This window comes from Pan troglodytes, chromosome 2 (assembly GCF_028858775.2).
Source record: "Pan troglodytes isolate AG18354 chromosome 2, NHGRI_mPanTro3-v2.0_pri, whole genome shotgun sequence".
Taxonomy (NCBI): Eukaryota; Metazoa; Chordata; class Mammalia; order Primates; family Hominidae; genus Pan; species Pan troglodytes.
The window spans coordinates 131,388,771-131,407,377 of NC_086015.1; the positions used below are offsets into that span (position 1 = coordinate 131,388,771).

At 46.3% G+C, this 18,607-nt stretch overlaps 1 protein-coding gene across 14 annotated transcripts in view; it reads left to right on the forward strand.

Moving 5' to 3' along the window:
• Window positions 1-723: 723 nt before the first annotated feature.
• EEFSEC (eukaryotic elongation factor, selenocysteine-tRNA specific) overlaps window positions 724-18,607 on the forward strand; it is a 284,050-nt gene continuing 266,166 nt past the window's right edge. For 5 of the 14 annotated variants that reach the window (XM_054680973.2, XM_054680972.2, XM_054680975.2 and 2 more), the window contains exon 1: window positions 1,057-1,426. In XM_054680973.2, coding sequence (XP_054536948.1) covers window positions 1,111-1,426 — 316 coding nt within the window. In that variant the 5' untranslated portion in view covers window positions 1,057-1,110. Of the gene's footprint in view, window positions 1,427-18,607 lie in introns of all 14 variants that reach the window. The other 9 variants (XM_016940171.4, XM_054680971.1, XM_016940176.3 and 6 more) reach the window with 6 other exon arrangements.

An 18,607-nucleotide genomic window follows, 5' to 3' on the forward strand; every position in this document is an offset into this window, starting at 1 on the left:
CTTCTCAACACTGGAGTTTCAACTCAAACAGCAACTCCTAGATGTCTTCCCTGACCTACAGTTAGGTAGCTGTCCATCCTCCCTCTCCTGCTCCTTTTTATCTCAGCTTTTATTTTCCCTAGGAGACTTCTCGCTCTCTGAAATGGTCTGGTTCAGGCTGTATTGTTTGACTTAGCCCTCACTCCCTGAATGTAATATTAGCGGGCACTGTAGCCCAGCGGAACCCACCAGGCACTTGGTAAGATCTTGCTGAAATGTATGAGTGATTGGAAGTGTGTCCGGAGATGGTTTCTTCCAGTGGGTTCCTAGTCTCGCTGACTTCAAGAATGGAGCCGCGGACCTTCGCAGTGAGTGTTAAAGCTCTTAAAGATGGCACAGTCCCAAAGAGTGAGCAGCAGCAAGATTTATTGTGAAGAGCAAAAAGCTTCTGCAGTGCGAAAGGGCACCCGAGAGGGTTGCCGCTGCTGGCGGGGGTGGCCAGCTTTTATTCCCTTATTTGCCCCCTCCCCCCGCCCTCCCCCCGCCGTCCCCCCGCCCTCCCCTTCCCGCCCCCCCGTCCCCCGTCTTCCCCCCCGCCCCCCCCGCCCCCCCTTCGCCCCCCATGTTCCGTTTTTGTCCTATCAGAGCGCCCTTTTTTCAATCCTCCCTGTGATTGGCTTCTTTTAGGATCCTGCTGATTGGTGCATTTTACAGGGCGGTGATTGGTGCATGTTACAGAGCACTGATTGGTGCGTTTTACAGAGCGCTGATTGGTGCATTTTACAATCCTCTTGCTAGCTATCGAAAAGTTCTCCAAGTCTCCACTCACCCAGGAAGTCCAAATGGCTTCACTTCTCAGAAGGATCCCTCCATCTCGGGCTCCTAGAGGCTTCAGGTAGGAGGAGCCACGTGAGAGAGAAACCCTGCCTGCGGTGACCTCCAGTTCCTAGACCACCCACTCGGAGCACGGCGCTCGGCTGTGCCCGTGAGCCTCAGAAGGGCGGAAGCTTCCGGGCCGGAACGGGTGTGCACGGCGCGCCGGTTACGGGGGGGCAACTTAACGGGCCGGACCGCGGCGACTACCGAGGGAGGTGAGGGGCGGGCCGGGCGGGTGTCCGAGGCGGCGGCGGCATGGCAGGGCGGCGGGTGAACGTGAACGTGGGCGTGCTGGGCCACATCGACAGCGGCAAGACGGCGCTGGCGCGGGCGCTAAGCACCACAGCCTCCACCGCCGCCTTTGACAAGCAGCCGCAGAGCCGCGAGCGCGGCATCACGCTCGATCTGGGCTTCTCGTGCTTCTCGGTGCCGCTGCCCGCGCGCCTGCGGTCGTCTTTGCCCGAGTTCCAGGCAGCGCCCGAGGCCGAGCCCGAGCCCGGCGAGCCACTGCTTCAGGTCACGCTGGTCGACTGCCCCGGGCACGCCTCCCTCATCCGGACCATCATCGGCGGTGAGCGCGGGCCGGGGCGGGAGCCGGGCTCAGGGACGCGGGCGGAGCGACCGGGCCCCGTATACGAATTCGCTCGAGCCTTTGCCGGGACGGGAAGTCGCCCCACCTCATTGGTGGGGCTCCTGACGCCCCAAGAGGCGGACGTGACTTGCCTAGGGCCCCGCAGCAAGTGAGCGGAGGCTTTGAGATTCAGCTTTTCCCATCCAGCAGAACCGAGCTGCAAGGCGCCTTCCTTAAAAAAAAAAAAAAAAAAAAATCAAAAAATCCCTACCAAATGTGTTTATAATACATGGTCAAGTAAAGAAAACTCAAAATAAGAAAACTCACAAGCTACAAAAAGGGTATACATACAAAGGCTGTCTTCATTCACCTGTCATTTGGTCTGATTCCCGTTCCTAGAGCCAACCGCTGCTACCAGTTTTTGTATGTCATTTCAGAAAGGCTCCACGTCAGTACAAGCATATCTGTGTGTATGTATAAATCCCTCTTTCCCTCATCCTTTTAGACACGATTTCACTCAACATTGTGTCTGGAGAGTGCCCCATATCTGTACACATAAAGCTACATCATTCTTTTTAAAGCTCACATAGAATTCAACTGCACACTTGTACCAACATTTTCTTTTTCTTTTCTTTTTTTTTTCTTTTTGAGACAGAGTCTTGTTCTGTCGCCCAGCCTGGAGTGCAGTGGCACGATCTCGGCTCACTGCAACTTCCGCCTCCTGGGTTCAAGCGATTGTCCTGCCTCAGCCTCCTGAGTAGCTGGGATTACAGGCGCGCGCCACCACGCCCGGCTAATTTTTTTGTATTTTCAGTAGAGACGGGTTTCACCATGTTGGTCAGGCTGGTCTCAAACTCCTGACTTCATGACCAGCCCGCCCTGGCCTCCCAAAGTCCTGGGATTACAGGCGTGAGCCACCACGTCCGGCCTGTACCAACATTTTCTGAACAAATCTTTTAATGATGGACGTTTATGCTGTTTCCAGTATTTACAAACCATTTTGCAGTGAATATTCTAGAACAGAACTCTTTGGTATGTTCGCATATATGTAGGATAATAGATAATAACTGGCTGGGGCAAGGGGCATGTGTGTTTTCGGTCGTGGCGGGTACTGCCAAAATGCCCCACAAAGAGGTACCATTAATTTTTAATTATACATGTAATACATGAATACATGCTACTTGTGAAGAAATAGAACATCACAAATAAGACAAACATTCCCTTACCCACTCCTCTGTCCTAAATTCTGTACCCCTCCTATCTCTGCAAATGAAAAGACCCGTTTTTTGTTTTTTTGTTTTTTTGTTTTTTTCTGAGATGGAGTCTCGCTCTGTTACCAGGCTGGAGTGCAGTGGTGCAATCTTGGCTCACTGCAACCTCTTTCTCCCCGGTTCAAGCGATTCTCCTGCCTCACCCTCCCAAGTAGCTGGGACTACAGGTGCACATCACCACACCTGGCTAATTTTTATATTTTTAGTAGACATGGTAGCCACCTCCAGTCTGGACTGGCTCAGAGTCCATGTTCTAAAATGTATTTTGATGTGACCAAAATGTTGGTACAAGTGTGCAGTTGAATTCTATGTGAGCTTTAAAAAGAATGATGTAGCTTTATGTGTACAGATATGGGGCACTCTCCAGACACAATGTTGAGTGAAATCGTGTCTAAAAGGATGAGGGAAAGAGGTTAAAAAATGAGATGGCGAGTTTTTAGTGTTGTCTAGTAAATAGGGTAGATGAGTGGTGAAGGACATACTTTTGGAGTCAGACAAAACTAGGCTTGAAGCCTAGCTTGCTTTCTTCCTTAGCTGTATGACGTTTGAACCTAATTCTGGACCTTGCTCCAACTGGAAGATAGTGGTAACCACACAACTATTTATTGGCTTGACTTCTCTTGTGTATTTGCTGCTTACCAGGCAAACCCTGCAAGGAGCGTGGTGGTTACCATTTAATAGTTGAGAAAATTGGGACTTAGGGAGGCAGGTAGTTAGTGAAACAGTCCAGGTCTGCCTGACTCCAAAGCTGGAGTCCTTTGCATGCTTCCCCAGGTTACCCTATAGTTCCCTCATCCGCTTCCAACATACGTGCATACCTCATGTTATTGTGCTTCACTTGATTGTACTTTGCAGATAGTGGTTTTTACAAATCGAAGGTTCAAGGCAACCCATCCAACAGGATTGCTTACTTTGTGTCTCTATGCCACATTTGGGTTATTCTTAACAATATTTCAAACTTTTCATCAAATATTAAGCATCAAACATTTCACTTCATTTCAAACACATGTCATCTGTTAATGGTGATCTGGGATCAGTGATCTTTGATGTTACTATTGTAATTTTGAAATGTCACAAACAATGCTTATGTAAGGCAGCAAACTTAATAAATGTTGTGTGTTTTCTGACTGCTCTACCTACTGGCTTTTTCCCTGTCTGTCTCCCTCTCCTCAGGCCTCCCTATTCCCTGAGACACAACAATATTAAAATTCATCCAGCTAATAGCCTTTATGCGTTCAAGGGAAAGGAAGAGTTGCAAGTCTCTCACTTTAAATCAAAAGTTAGAAATGATTAAGCTTAGTGATGAAGGCAATGTTGAAGACTGAGATAGGCTGAAAGCAAGGCCTCTTACACCACACCAAACAGCCAAGTTTTGGACACAAAGGAAAAGTTCCTGAAGGAAATTAAAAGTGCTACTGTAGTGAACACACAGATGATAAGAAAGCAAGACAGCTTTATTGCTTTATAGAGAAAGTTTTAGTGGTCTGGATAGAAAATCAAACCAGCTACCACATTCCCTTAAGTGGAAGCCTAATCCAGAGCAAGGCCCTAACTCTTCAATTCTATGAAGGCTGAGAGAGGTAAGGAAGCTGCAGAAGAAAAGTTTGAAGCTAGCAGAGGTTGGTTCATGAGGTTTGAGGAAAGAGGCCATCTCCAGAACATAAATGTACAAGATGAAACAACAAATGCTGATAGAGAAGCTGCAGCAAGTTATCCAGGAGATCTAGCTAAGATCATTGATGAAGGTGAGTACACTAAACAGATTTTCACTGTAGATGGAACAGCCTTATATGGAGAAGATGCTATGTAGGACTTTCATAGCTACAGAGAAGTCAATGACTGGGTACAAAGCTTCAAAGGACAGGCTGACTCTTGTTAGGGGCTAATGCAGCTGAAGCCATTGCTCATTGACCATTCCAAAAATCCTAGGGCCCTTAAGAATTATGCTAAATCTATTCAGCCTGTGCTCTTGAAATGGCACAACACAGCCTGGATGACAGCACATCTGTTTATAGCATGGTTTACTGAATATTTTAAGCCCACTGTTGAGACCTACTGCTTAGAAAAAAGACTCCTTTCAAAATATTACTGATTGTTGATAATGCACCTGGTCACCTAATGGCTCTGATGGAGATGTACAAAGAGATTAATTTGTTATCATGCTTGCTAACACAGCATCCATTCTGCAGTGTATGGGTCAAGGAGTAATTTTGACTTTCAGGTCTTATTATTTAAGAAATGTATTTCATAAGGCCATAGCTGCCCAAGATAATAATTCCTCTGATGGATCTGGACAAAGTAAATTGAAAACCTTCTGGAAAGGATTTATCATTCTAGATGCCATAAAGAACATTTGTGATTCATGGGAGGAGGTAAAAATATCAACAGTAACAATAATTTGGAAGAGGTTGATTCCAACCCTCATGGATGACTGAGGGGTTCAAGACTTCAGTGGAGCAAGTCACTGCAGATGTGGTAGAAATAGCAAGAGAGTTAGAATGAGAAGTGGTGCCTGAGGATGTGACTGAATTGCTACAATCTCATGATCAATCTTGAGTGGATGAGGAGTTGCTTCTTGTGCATGAGCAAAGAAAGTAGTTTCTTGAGATGGAACCTACTCCTGGTGAAGATGCTGTAAACATTGTTGAAATGACAACAAAGGATTTAGAATATTATATAAACTTAGTTGATAAAGCAGTGGCAAGATTTGAGAGGACTGACTCCAGTTTTGAAAGCAATTCTGTGAGTAAAATGCCATCAAACAGCTTCACATGCTACAGATAAATTTTTGTAAAAGGAAGAGTCACCTGATGTGGCAAACTTCATTGTCTTATTTCATTAGTTGCCACAGTCACCCCAACCTTCATCAACCACCACCCTGATCAGTCGGCAACCATCACCATTGAGGCAAGACCCTCCACCAGCAAAAAGATTATGACTTGCTGAAGGTTCAGTAATCATTAGCATTTTTTAGCAATGAATTATTTTAAAATTAAGGAATGTTTATTGTTTTTGGAGGCATACTACTATTGCACACTTAATTGACGACATGTCATGTAAACATAACTTTTATACACATTGGGAAACCAAAAAATTTGACTTGCTTTATTGTGATATTCACTGTGCTGCAGTGGTCTGGAACTAAATGCACAATATCTTTGAGGTAAGCCTCATTTGTAGAGAAGCTCTTCATATTGCAAAAAAGTTTCAGCACTTGCCTGGTCTTATATAACCAATTGTAATGCCCTGAAGAATTTGGCAAGTTTTTTATTTAGACTAAAACTGTAGAAGAACTTATTTTTGTATGTACATTGTTGCTTATCTTTTGTCTCATCTCTGGAGTAGGGAGATTTATCTTCTTAAAATATGGCCTGAGTGGAATGGAATGCTGAGACCAAGGCTGCTACCATTCTTCCTTGAATACATCAGAGACCCACCTTCCTTTTCAGGGAATTGAGAAAAAACAATGTTTTTCTTGTAAAGAGAAGGTGTTCCCCATTGAGTGCCTGCTCGGGCCCAGGCCTGTTGCCAGGAACTTGCATCTATGCAATACCACCCTGCGTGGTGGGAGTGTTAGTTAGCCTTATTTCTCAGATGAGGAAACCCAAGCAAAGTGCCTTGGGCTAGTGTTGGAACCTGACTCCGCCACCCCTAACCTGGATCTGGTTAATACCTTCATTTCACCTCATGGTCCACAAACTTGTGGGCATCTTTGCCTTCTTGAAATGGCCCCCAAGGCCATCCTGGCTTATGGCACCTGGACTTCTACAGTTCTGCCCCCTGCCTGCTTATTCTCCTCCTCCCTCTGATTCATTCTCTGCACAGTGGGCATTGCTCTCCTTTTACAAGTGTTCATCAGATCATGTCAGCCCTACACTTGACAAGACTTTCCAGTGAGTTCTCATTGTGCTTGGAGTAAAATCCAGCCACTTTATGGCCCATAGGACAATGGTCTGGCTCTGCTTTCCTCTGATCCCATCAACGATACCATCAACGACTGCTCCCCACTCTGACCTTCAGTCACGGTGGCCTCATTTCTCTTCCTCCAGTGGGCCCACCAGCTGCTTCCCTCAGGACATTTGCACCTGTTGTTGCCTCTGTTTGGTACATCTGGCTCCTTAAGTCTCTGCTTTAATGGCACCTTCTCAGCAGCCTCTCCTGCCCCACCTATCTAAAGTTGTCTCTTCAACCCTCACCCCCTCATACTTTCTCATGTCCCTGTTTCATTGCCCCAGCAGCCCTTTTCACTACCTGACGTTCTTCATGTGTTTACTTGTTGAGTATCTGTCCTCTGCTAGAATGTGAGCTCCATGAGACCAGAGCAGGAACCTTGTCTGTCTCATTCACCAGTGTTCTCAGCACTTGGGCCAGAGCCTGGCATAGGATAGGTATTTAGTAAGTTCTTGATGAATGAAGCCTGTGTACCAGCTCCTGGGCTAGCCAGTTTTAGTGAGCAGAGAACCTTCTTTGTGGGTTAGTGGACAGAAGGCAACTAGCTTAGGGCCTGGCCTGTAGTGAATTATGCAGGTTGGTTCTTTGTCCTCCCCTTTAGGAGCTTACATCAGAACCCGGAAGACACTGCTGTGTACAAAGTGATCTTCTGGAGTTCTTTGCACAAGGGCAAAAGCAGGAGTAACTCACTTTTTCTTTCCTAGGCAAGGGCAAGGCTCTGAGCCTTAAACATGCCATTGTGTCTCAACATCAGAGATGACTGCCAGCATTTAGGCATGGCTGGAAATCGGCGTGGTATGTGGGAGGTATGCTAAAGATGAAGCTAGAAGGGTTGGCAGGGCCAGACCCTAGAGAATGGCCCTTAGTGTAGATTTTTCCTAAGGGTCCTGGAGATCCTTGGAAGGCTGTTAAAGCAGGTGTGTGATATGATTGGGCTGAGCTTTTGATAGAAAGTTGCAGGATTGCTGGGCAGGGATTCCCACTGGCAGCAGGTGTGGTTTTCTCTCGCTGCACCTGCACCTGGCATCCCTGGGAGATCGGGCTCTTGTTAGAGTTCCTTGCTACTGTGAAAGATTTAGACCCCCTGTGGAATATGTTATTCCCAGGAGAAGGAAATTATAACAGTTGTCTGAGTTCTGTGATGATATCTCTGAAGTTTAATATATCTTAAATTAAAGCTGGCTCTAATTCCACTGTGTGCGCACACACACGTGTGCACACACACACACACACACGAATCCTATCTTAACTTAGAGAAAATTGGGTTTTATCTCCCTTGATGCATGTGGCCACAGATAAAACTAAGTGGTGCTGTGGGGTTAACAGTGATAATTGTACTTACCATTATTTAGTGCTTGTCTGTATGCTGTTTTTTTGATTTGTTTGTTTAATCTTCACACTATTCCTAGGAGGTAAGAGTTGCTATTCCCATTTTACAGATAAAAAACCATGGCTCAGAGGTCAGGGAACCCAGTTAGTAAGTGTCAGAACTAGGTTTGAACCCATATTGATCTGACTGCACAGCCCATACGCTGGCATTCTCAGTGTGAATGAAAAAGTGTACCCGTCCATTCCAGCCCCCTGTAGTGGTTCAGAGCAGTATTTTTCTTGAATCCATTTTAGAGTATAAATCTTTCAGGGTTACAGCTTCAAAAAGATTCAGTAATGTATGTTTTAAAGACTTGGGTGGGTGTGAGGGACTTAGACTCATCCTCAATCTAACTCTGGCAGGAAAGAGGAGGGCTGAAAAATGCTGGTATCTTGGCTTGGCAATTTATAGTCCTCTGCTGGCTGTGAGGATTAACAGTGTATTGTCTCCCAGTCTTTTGTTTCGGTTGTTAATGAACAGCACTGCTACTTGTCGCCTGGACCTCTTGCCTTCTGTACACACTATTTTAGCCGTGCCTCCTGCGTGGGTCTGACCCTCTCTGAGCCCTCCCTGCCAAGAGCTGAGGAGAGCTGCAAAAGACTTCTAAGTCTGACTCAGGTTACTCTCTTTGAAGGAGAGAAACATCCAAGAGCCTACAAGATTTTTGTCTCTGCAGCCTGGAGAGAACATTCTTTGTAAAACTTAAGCTACTTTGCCTTTTCCTTTTTTCCAGCCTTCTGTGTTCTTGGCGCCCATGTGGAGAAGGCTCTTCCCCTTTCATCTGTTTTATTGAGGTGTGTGCCCTTCATTCTTTCTGCAGATGCCCTCTCTTGACTCATAAATGAAACAAGGGGTTCTTGTGTGTGAATGAATTTCAACCAGATTTTTTTGTGATACCCGTTAGGCATCTGCACATATCCCCGGAAAGCAGCCTGCTCCAGGCAGAAATAACATACTGGGGGCTTGACCAGGTAGGCCTTGGTGTCCTTGAGGAATTTGGGTGTTACTCTAATGCAAAAGGAAACAAACCAAACACCACTTTTGGTTTTCTTTACCCCTAGTCTTTTCAGGAGAATCTGTGTAGGAATATATTATGTGAAATTGTGGTAATTATGTATGTTTGTCCTAAAATACTGAGGCATATTTGAAGGAGTTCTAAGTGGAAATGCTTTCTTCACCTTTACTTCTTTAGTTCCTAGTATCCATCAGGCCTTAGTTCCCTGTTTCTTTGTGCCCATCCAGTGAGAGCTGTTTCTTTCTCTTCTTCACTGAAAGGTACATACCATAACTAGAAGATTCTACTCTCCAGTACTGCTTCTTCGACGTCCTCTACCACCAACTAAAGCTGAGGCTGACACTGGAGTTGCTTGCCTTCACTTGCTTCAAAGACTCTTATGTTCAATAGAGTCTGCCTCACTCAGCACTAAAGTGTACCACTATTCAAGTACAAGTTTTCTTGTTTTGCCTGGTACCTTATTGCTCTCTGACCCCACCTGATCTCCCCATACACTGGAGTGCCTTTAACTCTCTCCAGGAGACTCAAGTTGAGCTTTGTCTGCGGCACCTTCTCTTGGCGCTGGACAGCGGGTGATTTTGCTTTAGCTTGGGTGACAGTGTGGGAGTAGCGCAACATCAGAGACACAGCCTTGAGTTTAAATTAATGCAGAATATTTGAGCAGGAACCAACAGGAAAGAAAAATGGAAGCAGGTAGTCATATTTCATTCTGTTGGGGTACATTTTTCTTCTCATGGGGCTTGCCCTTGAGAACAAAACATATCAAAAGTTAAATCAAAGAATATTTTTGTAGTCATGCTAGGAATGGAAAATAATGCAAAGACTCTGGCTTCTTGAGGCAAATATTTTGCTGGAAGGTTATAATCAAAGTCAGAAGGAAATCATAGCCACAGCTTTCGGTAAAGCTGTAATCATTTAAAATTAATTGCTTTTAAACTTTTCACTGAGCATCCCCTTTGTTTTCTATCAGCATGTCTCTTGGGTTTTTCTTCGGAATCATTCCATCCAGGTTGGAATAGGATTCGGGCAGGCATCCCAGGAAACAACCCATAAATTAAGCCCTAAGACATATTCCCCTTTCTGTCATTCTTTTGTTTGATGGAGCCTCAACCAGGCTGGGGATGAGATACTCTTGCCTTAAGAGCTCAATTCTGTGTCCCCTTTACCAGTAAAGGCTTTGATGTGCGGAAAATGATGGTATCTATAGCTCTGGTACTCTGGGTATCTTGGAGGCCCAGTCTTGGTGAGGGTAGAGCCTGGCACTTCTGAGGCAGCCTCATGGTAGGATAGGGAGCTGGAGTGAGTCCTCGTTCTTCTAGGCTCTGGACTTGGTTGCACAGCATGCATCGCTCTTGGTGTGAACACTTCACTCCAATGGCTGGTTTCCATGTCTCTTCTTTCCATTAGCCTGGAAGCTTGATGGGGTAGAGACAATATCTGAATCATCTCTGTAGGTCTAGGGCCAACCCAGAGCCTGGCATACAGCAGATAATAATTTTAAAAACATTTTTAATTTTATATAGTGTTTATATAATTTTTAAAAATAATTTTATGGTATGTAAATTACATACCATAAAATTCACCCATTTCACTGAGTGTACACTAAGTGAACACTCAGTGGTTTTCACTATACTCATACAGTTGTGTAGCTATCATCACACAATCTCAGTTTAGACCATTTTCGTCACCCCATAAAGAAACCACATCCCTACCAGCAGTCATTCCCCATTCGCCCCTCTCCCAGGCCTAGGCAACCACGAGTCTACTTAATGTCTCTGGATTGACCGGTCCTGGACATTTCATATAAGTAGATCACACAATATGTGGCCTTTTTGTCTGGCGACTTTTGCTTGGCCTCCTATGTTGCCCAGGCTGGTCTTGAACTCCTGGAGTTAAGCAGTCCTCTTGCCTCAGCCTCCCAAAGCGAGCATATGCTTTGGGAACCAGTATTGCATTTTTTTGTGGAAAAAAAAAAACAAACCAACTATTTCTATTGATTTCTACTTGTGGTAAAGTACAAATAATGTACAATTTGCCATCTTAGCCATCTTAAGTGTACAGTGTGTGGCATGTGCTCCTCAGGCTGCCTCCTCTTTCTGTGATGTGCCTGGCCCATGGAGACATTTGGGCTGGTAGGCCTTGTTTTAAGGGCTTTCGGCAGCTTGTGTGGTGGGAGAGGACCACATGGAGCTGCATTTGGTGTTTTTCTCCACTCACTCAGAGATTCTACACATACACGTTGCATGGCTTTGTTTTGGACGTGAGGGCAGATACACAGTCGTGCCTGTGTTCAAGGGGCTCACAGTCCCGAGTAGGGAGGAGGAAGCCAGGCAGTGCCAGCAGCCAGTTTAAGATGTGGAGTGGTAAGGGCTTTGATCGAGATGGGCATAGAAATGTGAGTACCTGCCTGGGGTGGCAGATAGGGAATCCTGCTGGAGGAGACACACGGCTGGGCCTGGAAGGATGACCTGTGGATTTCCAGGCTGAGAGATCCAGGAAACAGCCTTAGCAGAGTCCAGAGGCATGGAAGCAGCCCTGGCTAAAGAAGGGGAGTGGTCAGGGTGGCTGGCACTTGCACACAGGGGGGTGTGAAAGGAGGTGCGGCCAGGTTGGCTGGGTCACAGGCCAGTCCAACTGGCTTGTGGGAATTGTGAAGGATGGTTGAGATATTACATTTTAGAAGATGGGAGGCATTCCAGCTAGAGGACTCAGAGTAAACAAGGACCTAGAGACAAAGGGAGGGCTGGAGTGTGACTGGGGTATCAGGCCAAGCTTCCAGAGGGTAGCCCGGACCAGATCTCAGGAGCCGGGAGAGTCTCTTTTGGGAGGAAGGCTGGTAGGTTTTAAGCTTCTGGTGGCTTTTAGTGAGCTCCCTGAGTCTGAGGAGAGGACTGTGACAAGTGGTCCTAGGGCCTGTCATTCCTCTCATCATTCCAGCTTCAGCTTTCTGACCCAGCTGGATGAAGGAGAAGAGGAAGGACACCTCAGGCAGGCAAGGCGGATGCCATCAGCAGGGAAAGTGGGGCTCTGGGGTTGCAGACATGGCAGTGCTGAGCAGTGGCCAAGGGATAGTTCTGCCTCTTCGAGGGAGAGGAAAGAATGGACTTTTGGAGAATGCTTGCTGTCTGCTGGACACTGTTCTAGACCCGTGGCTCTTGCTGCATCCTCCCAGCCAGTCTCCTAGGGAGGCGTTTCCATCTACATTGCTCAGCTACTAGAAATGAGGCTCTGAGCAGTAGGCAGTTTGCTGCAGGGCGCACAAGTAGCCAGTGCCAGGCTCTGTTTCAGAGGCCCTGGCTTTGCCCAGAACCTGCTCTCAGACCTTAGCACATGCCTGCTTCCATAGAAAATTGTGGCTCCTGAGGAACACTTTATATATAAATCAAATTGTCAAAAATAGAGATTTCTGCTTCTATTCTCCCCTTGATTATTTGAGTTTTTGTCTTTTGTTAATTGGGTCTTTTATTTTCTTGTGCTGTGTGATTAGGCTCCTGCTGCTTTGAAGTGGCCTTTGTTGGGTGGGTAGGGAGGACTTAGTTAATGTGGGTGATCCTCTCTTGGCAGGAGAAAAAACAACTTTTGCTGTTGAGAGAGAAGTTGACTTTCCCTCTTTCCATATCTCTTGTGTTGTGATGATTCCTCTCTTGTCTTGAGGCCTTCAGGAAGACTAAAATAATTTCCTTTGTCTCTAACCTACTTCCTGAGGATATTTATTTGGTGCCATGCACAGGTGCTGCTTAAAGATAAACCTGACTTTTTTCTTTTAAAATTAGTGCTTGAAATTTGCTAGCATTGCCCTGTCTGGCAGCAGGAACTTGCCTTGCTTGGCCTGGTGGCTACATCCCTTACCATAGATTTATTTGGGTTGCTTAGAGCTCCGGAGGGTCAGTGGCTTGTCCTTGGTCATTTGACATTGGCACTAGAGCTCAGTCTTCCCAGATACATGACGGTGTGGCACTTGAGGAAAAAATTGCCCTGTTTGTGGTCATTTCCAGGTGAGTTTCAGGATCTTTCGCCATGAACAGTAAAGGCCCTCGGGTTTGTGTTCTCAGCATTCTCTATTTTCTAAAAAGATTATCCAGGGGACATCTGGATCTGATTCAGAGATGATCTTCAGAACTTACGCTCTAGAGAGGAAAGACTACATAAGAAGGACTCCATTTCTTCGGCACTTGCTGTCTGACCTCACAGACAAGTAGACCACAGGAAGACTGGAAGGGAGCCCTGAGGTGCTTACGGCACAGCTGTGTTTCCCATCAGCACCCAGCCCTTGCAGAGAGGGCTGACAGACACTTTGGCTGGAAAAAACAGTGTTTTAAAAAATCTCTGCAGTGGCTTGATCAGTACTTTCCAGCAGAACTTTCTGTGATGATAGGAATGTTCTACAGTGGCACGGTCCAACATGGCAGCCACGAGCCTCATGGCTGTTGGAGCACTTGCACTGTGGCTAGTGTAACTAAAGACTGAAATTTTAGTTTTATTTAATTTTAATTAATTTAAATTTATATAGGCACAGGTGGCTAGTGGCTGCTGTATTTGACAGCGCAGGGCTGGATGGACTGAGGAATGACTAGATTCTGTGTCCCTATTGTAGAGTTGGGTTTGAGCTGTCCCCTACATGTGATTTGGTTATAAGAACTGTCATCTTCCTGAGATGTCCTGGCCTGGGGTGACTACCACAGGCCCTTAGATTCCACCCTGTCAGCTTCTTCACCTTCCTAGTGAAGGACACCTCCACTCTCCCAAGGTGCGGCCCTTGAACTGCTCCTCAGTGTGTCCTCCTCCTTCACCTGCCTCTGGATCCATCACCACGCCTTCTCCCTCCTGCTTGCTCTCTGCCTTTGCATTTCCCATCACCACAGCTGCGACCTGAAGACAGGCTTCTGCTAGTTCCTGGCCGGATGAGTACAGCATTCCCTCACATAGTCTCCTTGATTCCAACCCCCCGCAGAAGGTATAGGGATAGAAGAGAGTTTAAAAACTACTTCCCTGTGTAGAAGTCTTTGTTTGCTCTCTGCTGGCATAAAGGCTTAACTTCTTAGCTGGCTGACGAGGCCCCTCCTGAGGGGTTGAGATCTCAGGACTCCAGGCTGAATGAACCACTTGCAGGTCTGTGGACAGACAGACTGTGCTCTCTCATGCTGCATATTCTGGCTACGTGCACTTTTCTGGGAAGGGTCATTGTCCACCCTCCTCAGGCTAGATTAGGTCACCCTCATTTGAGGGCCTGTAACATCCTACACATTCCCCTATGATCTCATTTTCTCCCTATCTTATGCCTTTTCTGTTTACTGGATTATGTTTTCCACTGGACTTGATCTCTTTGAGGGTAGGGGCCTGTTAGCATTCAACTGTATGTCCGAGGGCCCAGGACAGGCCTTGGCACAGAGTAAATATTTGGTGCATGCATATCGGAATGAATGAATGAATGAAGAGGTCATTTCCCACTGCCTGCACCAATTACCCATGCTCTTATGGTGCTTTAAACAACTGGCCAAATAGAGTTCAACAGTGGAGGAAGCCTGCCTTGAGGTTAGACAAGTTAATCTTTCAATGGAAATTCAATCCTCATATTTCATTTTCAGGCCACTTTGCGTAGCAAAGTAGTTTAACTCATAGCAGATTTCTGCCATGCTGATGGTTAATTTCGTGGCCCACAGAGGGTCAGCACACTAATGCCGGGAACACGGTGACCTCAGTGCAGCTCACCACACACAGTGAGGGCCCAGCGGCCCTGTTGTTTTAGAGAAGCAGTTCTCAAACATCCTTCTGATTTTGAGTTAACAGGGGTGACCCTTTCAAGAACATTTTTAAAAGCTATAACATAGATCCCTCCCAGATCGTATATTTTCCTTTCTCCATGCAGTTCAAAGGGGTTGAGTTGTCTCATAGGTTTTTGCCGGCAATCTTCAGCTTGACCCTGGTTGTTTAAATCTGCCGGAGGAAATTTGAACAAACTTGTACTTTGGTAATTCTTCTGCCTCTGTGAACCTTTAACCTTGGGGTTTCTTTTCGAGCCAGGGCTGCATTGTCACCAGTCGTCCCTGCTGGGGCTTTCAAAGAGCATTGTCTAGGGCGTCTGTTTTCACTTTGCTACTGGAGTTCTTTTGAGGAAGGGTATTAATTCAGACCTGACTCTGAGACAGGACGAGCACTTTTAAACTTGCCCCAGAGCTTGGGGATGGGGAAATGAGCATAATGCAAGCCTGTGGCTGATGCCAGTAATTGTTCTGCAAATAGTCTGTGAGGGTGAAGGGAGAAGAGGCCCTCCAGAGGCAGAGGAATGTGCCAGCTGTCCAGTGGGAGGCCACAGCTTTGCCCAGGGTTTGTTGACTACATGACAAAAAGAGGTCACTGTCTCTGATCACCAGTTCTGGGTCCAGAGTTCCTCCTGAATGTAAAATTCCTGGAGTGCCAGGTTGCTAAGAACCTGGGAGGCCGGAGGTGAACCTGGGGCTCCATATACCATTACCAAGTGCTTGCATGGTAAAAAAACTTTCTGGGGAGAGAGAGGAAGGCTCCCTGAGGCAAGAGGGTAGAGATTTGCTCTGCTGCTGTCCTGGTGCTGGCCTGAGCCTTTCTGAGTGAGTATCCCTCTGTAGACCAGGTCACTCACCTCCATCAGCTAGCCAGTTTCACCCTTTAGTTCTTCTTGTGTCTTTTCACAGGAAGCCCAAGACACCCATAAATGTGAAATGTCACAGTCATAGGCCCCCTGGGGCTTCGAGGCTGTTGTCATGGGTGTGCAGTGTTTGAGACTGGACCCTAAGAGGGGAGGCCCTCTGGTACCTCCCCAGGCATCTCCTTGCTGGTTCTGTCACTTACTCTTTGTGACAGGTTGAGAGTTGTTTGAACATCTGGCTTGTTCCGTGGCTTTCTTTGATTTATTTTCCCAGGATTCTTAGTGTCCTGAAGATTTGGTTAGGCGACCTTATTCCTTAAGCTCAGATGGTATAGAAGGAAAGGTGGATCATGACATTAATTCATTCAACAAACCCCGAGCAACTACTGCTTGCCAGGGGTTGAGTTTCTAGTGGTCAACAAAGCAGAAGTGGCTTCTGCTTTCATGTAGCTTCCTGTCTAGTTGGGGAGGCAGATGGTACAGAAGTAAATAAAACATGCGGAATTATAAATTATGTAAGTGCTAAGCAGGACAAGACAGGATGCCCAGATAGGGACTAATGGATGTGGGGCATCTACTTTAGTTTGGAGGCCAGGGAAGGCCTTTCTGAAGCAATAAAGCCGAAGCTAAACTATGGCACAAAAGCCCGTCCCTGGAATGTTGGGAGGTGTTCCAGACCAAAGGTGTAGCACACATGAGGGTCCTGAGGCTGGACATCTCCTGGGGCTAGCTACAAGTGAGAGGGTATCAGCTGGTTTTCACACAGCAGACCTGGTGTTGCAGGTATATTTGGACAGATGCGTATATCTGGACTCTCTGGAAGTCCCAGTTTTGCTGAAAGATAAGCATGGCACATCCTATCATTCTGAAATAGGACACGGTGAGACAGAAGAAGGCAGGCCAGCCTTCTGGAGATGCCTGGTCTCACTATGGCTATCCTATTGGCCTTTATCCGTCCTTAGTCTTATTTCTGGTACTGTAACCCCTTATTTCCATGGTAGAGGGATGGGCTGATGTGGAATCAGCGTTGGCAGGCAATCCTGGCAGAAAGTGAATTAGACATTTTTCACAACTCTGTGATTGTGTTTGGTCATTAAACATTGGCCCACTGGCTGCTTATGACTTGAATGCCACATGGAGGTTAAGGACACATTCCTGAACCACTAACTCAAGAATTAGACATCAGAGATACTAAGTATCTAACATCATAGAATTGTAAATAAAATTCCCCTGACACCTAGACCTCGTCTCACTCCTGGTCAGTGCTCCTTTCCCTGCATAGCCTCACAGAGCACAGGCCCTTCATGCTTCCCTCCATCCCCTTTCCTGCGGGGCTGCCTCTTGGGCTGAAGGCAATGCATGGCGGTGGGGCAGGCGGCATATTTTGCCTTTTCTTTTTCCTCCAGAAACAAGTTTGGCATGGGACTTGGTCAGTCTTGATCTGTGCCTGGAAGTGTGAAGGCGTGGGTGCAGATATTGGGATAATTTGTGTACCTCAGAACCAGAACTGGACACTCACTGTAGGGAAGACCAGCTCCTCACCCCCCGCCCCGCCTCCCCCGCCTGGCCCGAGGTTCCTGTTGAGCAGGCATGGCCTAGCCTCAGACTTGCATGCATATTTTTCTGCTGTTGATTTTCTCAAATTCTTTCACAAGGGAACAGTAGTTTACATCCTTTAAAGCTTTCTTGAGGCTGGGCACGGTGGCTCACGCCTGTAATCCCAGCACTTTGGGAGGCGGAGGTGGGTGGATCACCTGAAGCAGGAGTTCGAGACCAGCCTAGCCAACATGACGAAACCCCGTCTCTACTAAAACTACAAAAATTAGCCATGCGTGGTGGTGAGCACCTGTAATCCCAGCTACTTGGGAGGCTGAGGCATGAGACTGCACTCCAGCCTGGGTGGCAGAGTGAGACCACGTCTAAAAAAAAAAAAAGCTTTCTTGGGATACCAGTTTGGTCTTCTGGTGACAGAACCTTGCCCACAGGTTAGAGGAAATAATACTTTCAGCAACACCCCCAGCTTGGGGGATCTCAGAAAGAAGGGCATGTTGCCAACTTTTGAGGATTTGTCTTGAGAAACAGCAACCTGGCATCCCCCCAACTCCCTGCTTTTTTTCCCTCTAGAATCAAATAGAATCTCTTTTCCTGGCAAAGATTTCCTAGATAAAAAGAGGTACTACTTAGTCATTTTTGTAGGTTCGTTAATAGTTTCTAAAAGTTTTTAAAAGTACATAATAAGAAAACTTGTTATGGCAACCAATAAAGTTTCTTTTCGAGGAATGAATATTTTCTAGGAAAGATAAGAGTCAGTTATGTTTGGTCTGATTTCTTCAGCTGAATCTTTCCCTCTTCCTCTTATCTTGAAATCTATCTCATAAGGCAATCTGGGGACACTTTAGCAAGCACTCTGGTAACAGATGTGTGTCATCCTCTTCCTGACACATCTCCCAGCCCTGGAGACCCAGCTGTACGATCGCAAGCTGTCCACAGGGCGGTGGGGTGGAAATCATCTCCATGCCGACTCTGGAACTATTTGGTGCACAAGAGGGCAGTATTTGCTTACAGTCTTGGATTGGGATGATCAATGTGTAGTTTCACAGGTCAGCATAGTTAAAATGACCTCTGACTTTTTCAAGACAAAATAAACTGTAGGCCACAGCCATGATGGCTTCCTATAGATGCCTTTAAGTGTCTGATCCCTTCAGAAAAATTGCTGCTTGCTATCTTTTTTCCTTAAAAAGAAAAATATTGTTTCTTTCAAGGTTTATTTTTAATTTTTTTTTAATCAATGAAAATATGGTTTGCAGGCTTGTACCTACAATGGCAGAGGTTAAAAAGTGTTGCAAAAGCAAAACAACTGCTTTCTAATTAAAAACCAGATGGGAAGATTTTTGTTTGAAGCAAGGGGTCAAATGTATTTTCTCCCCCTTTCACATCAGTGTAAAGATTATCT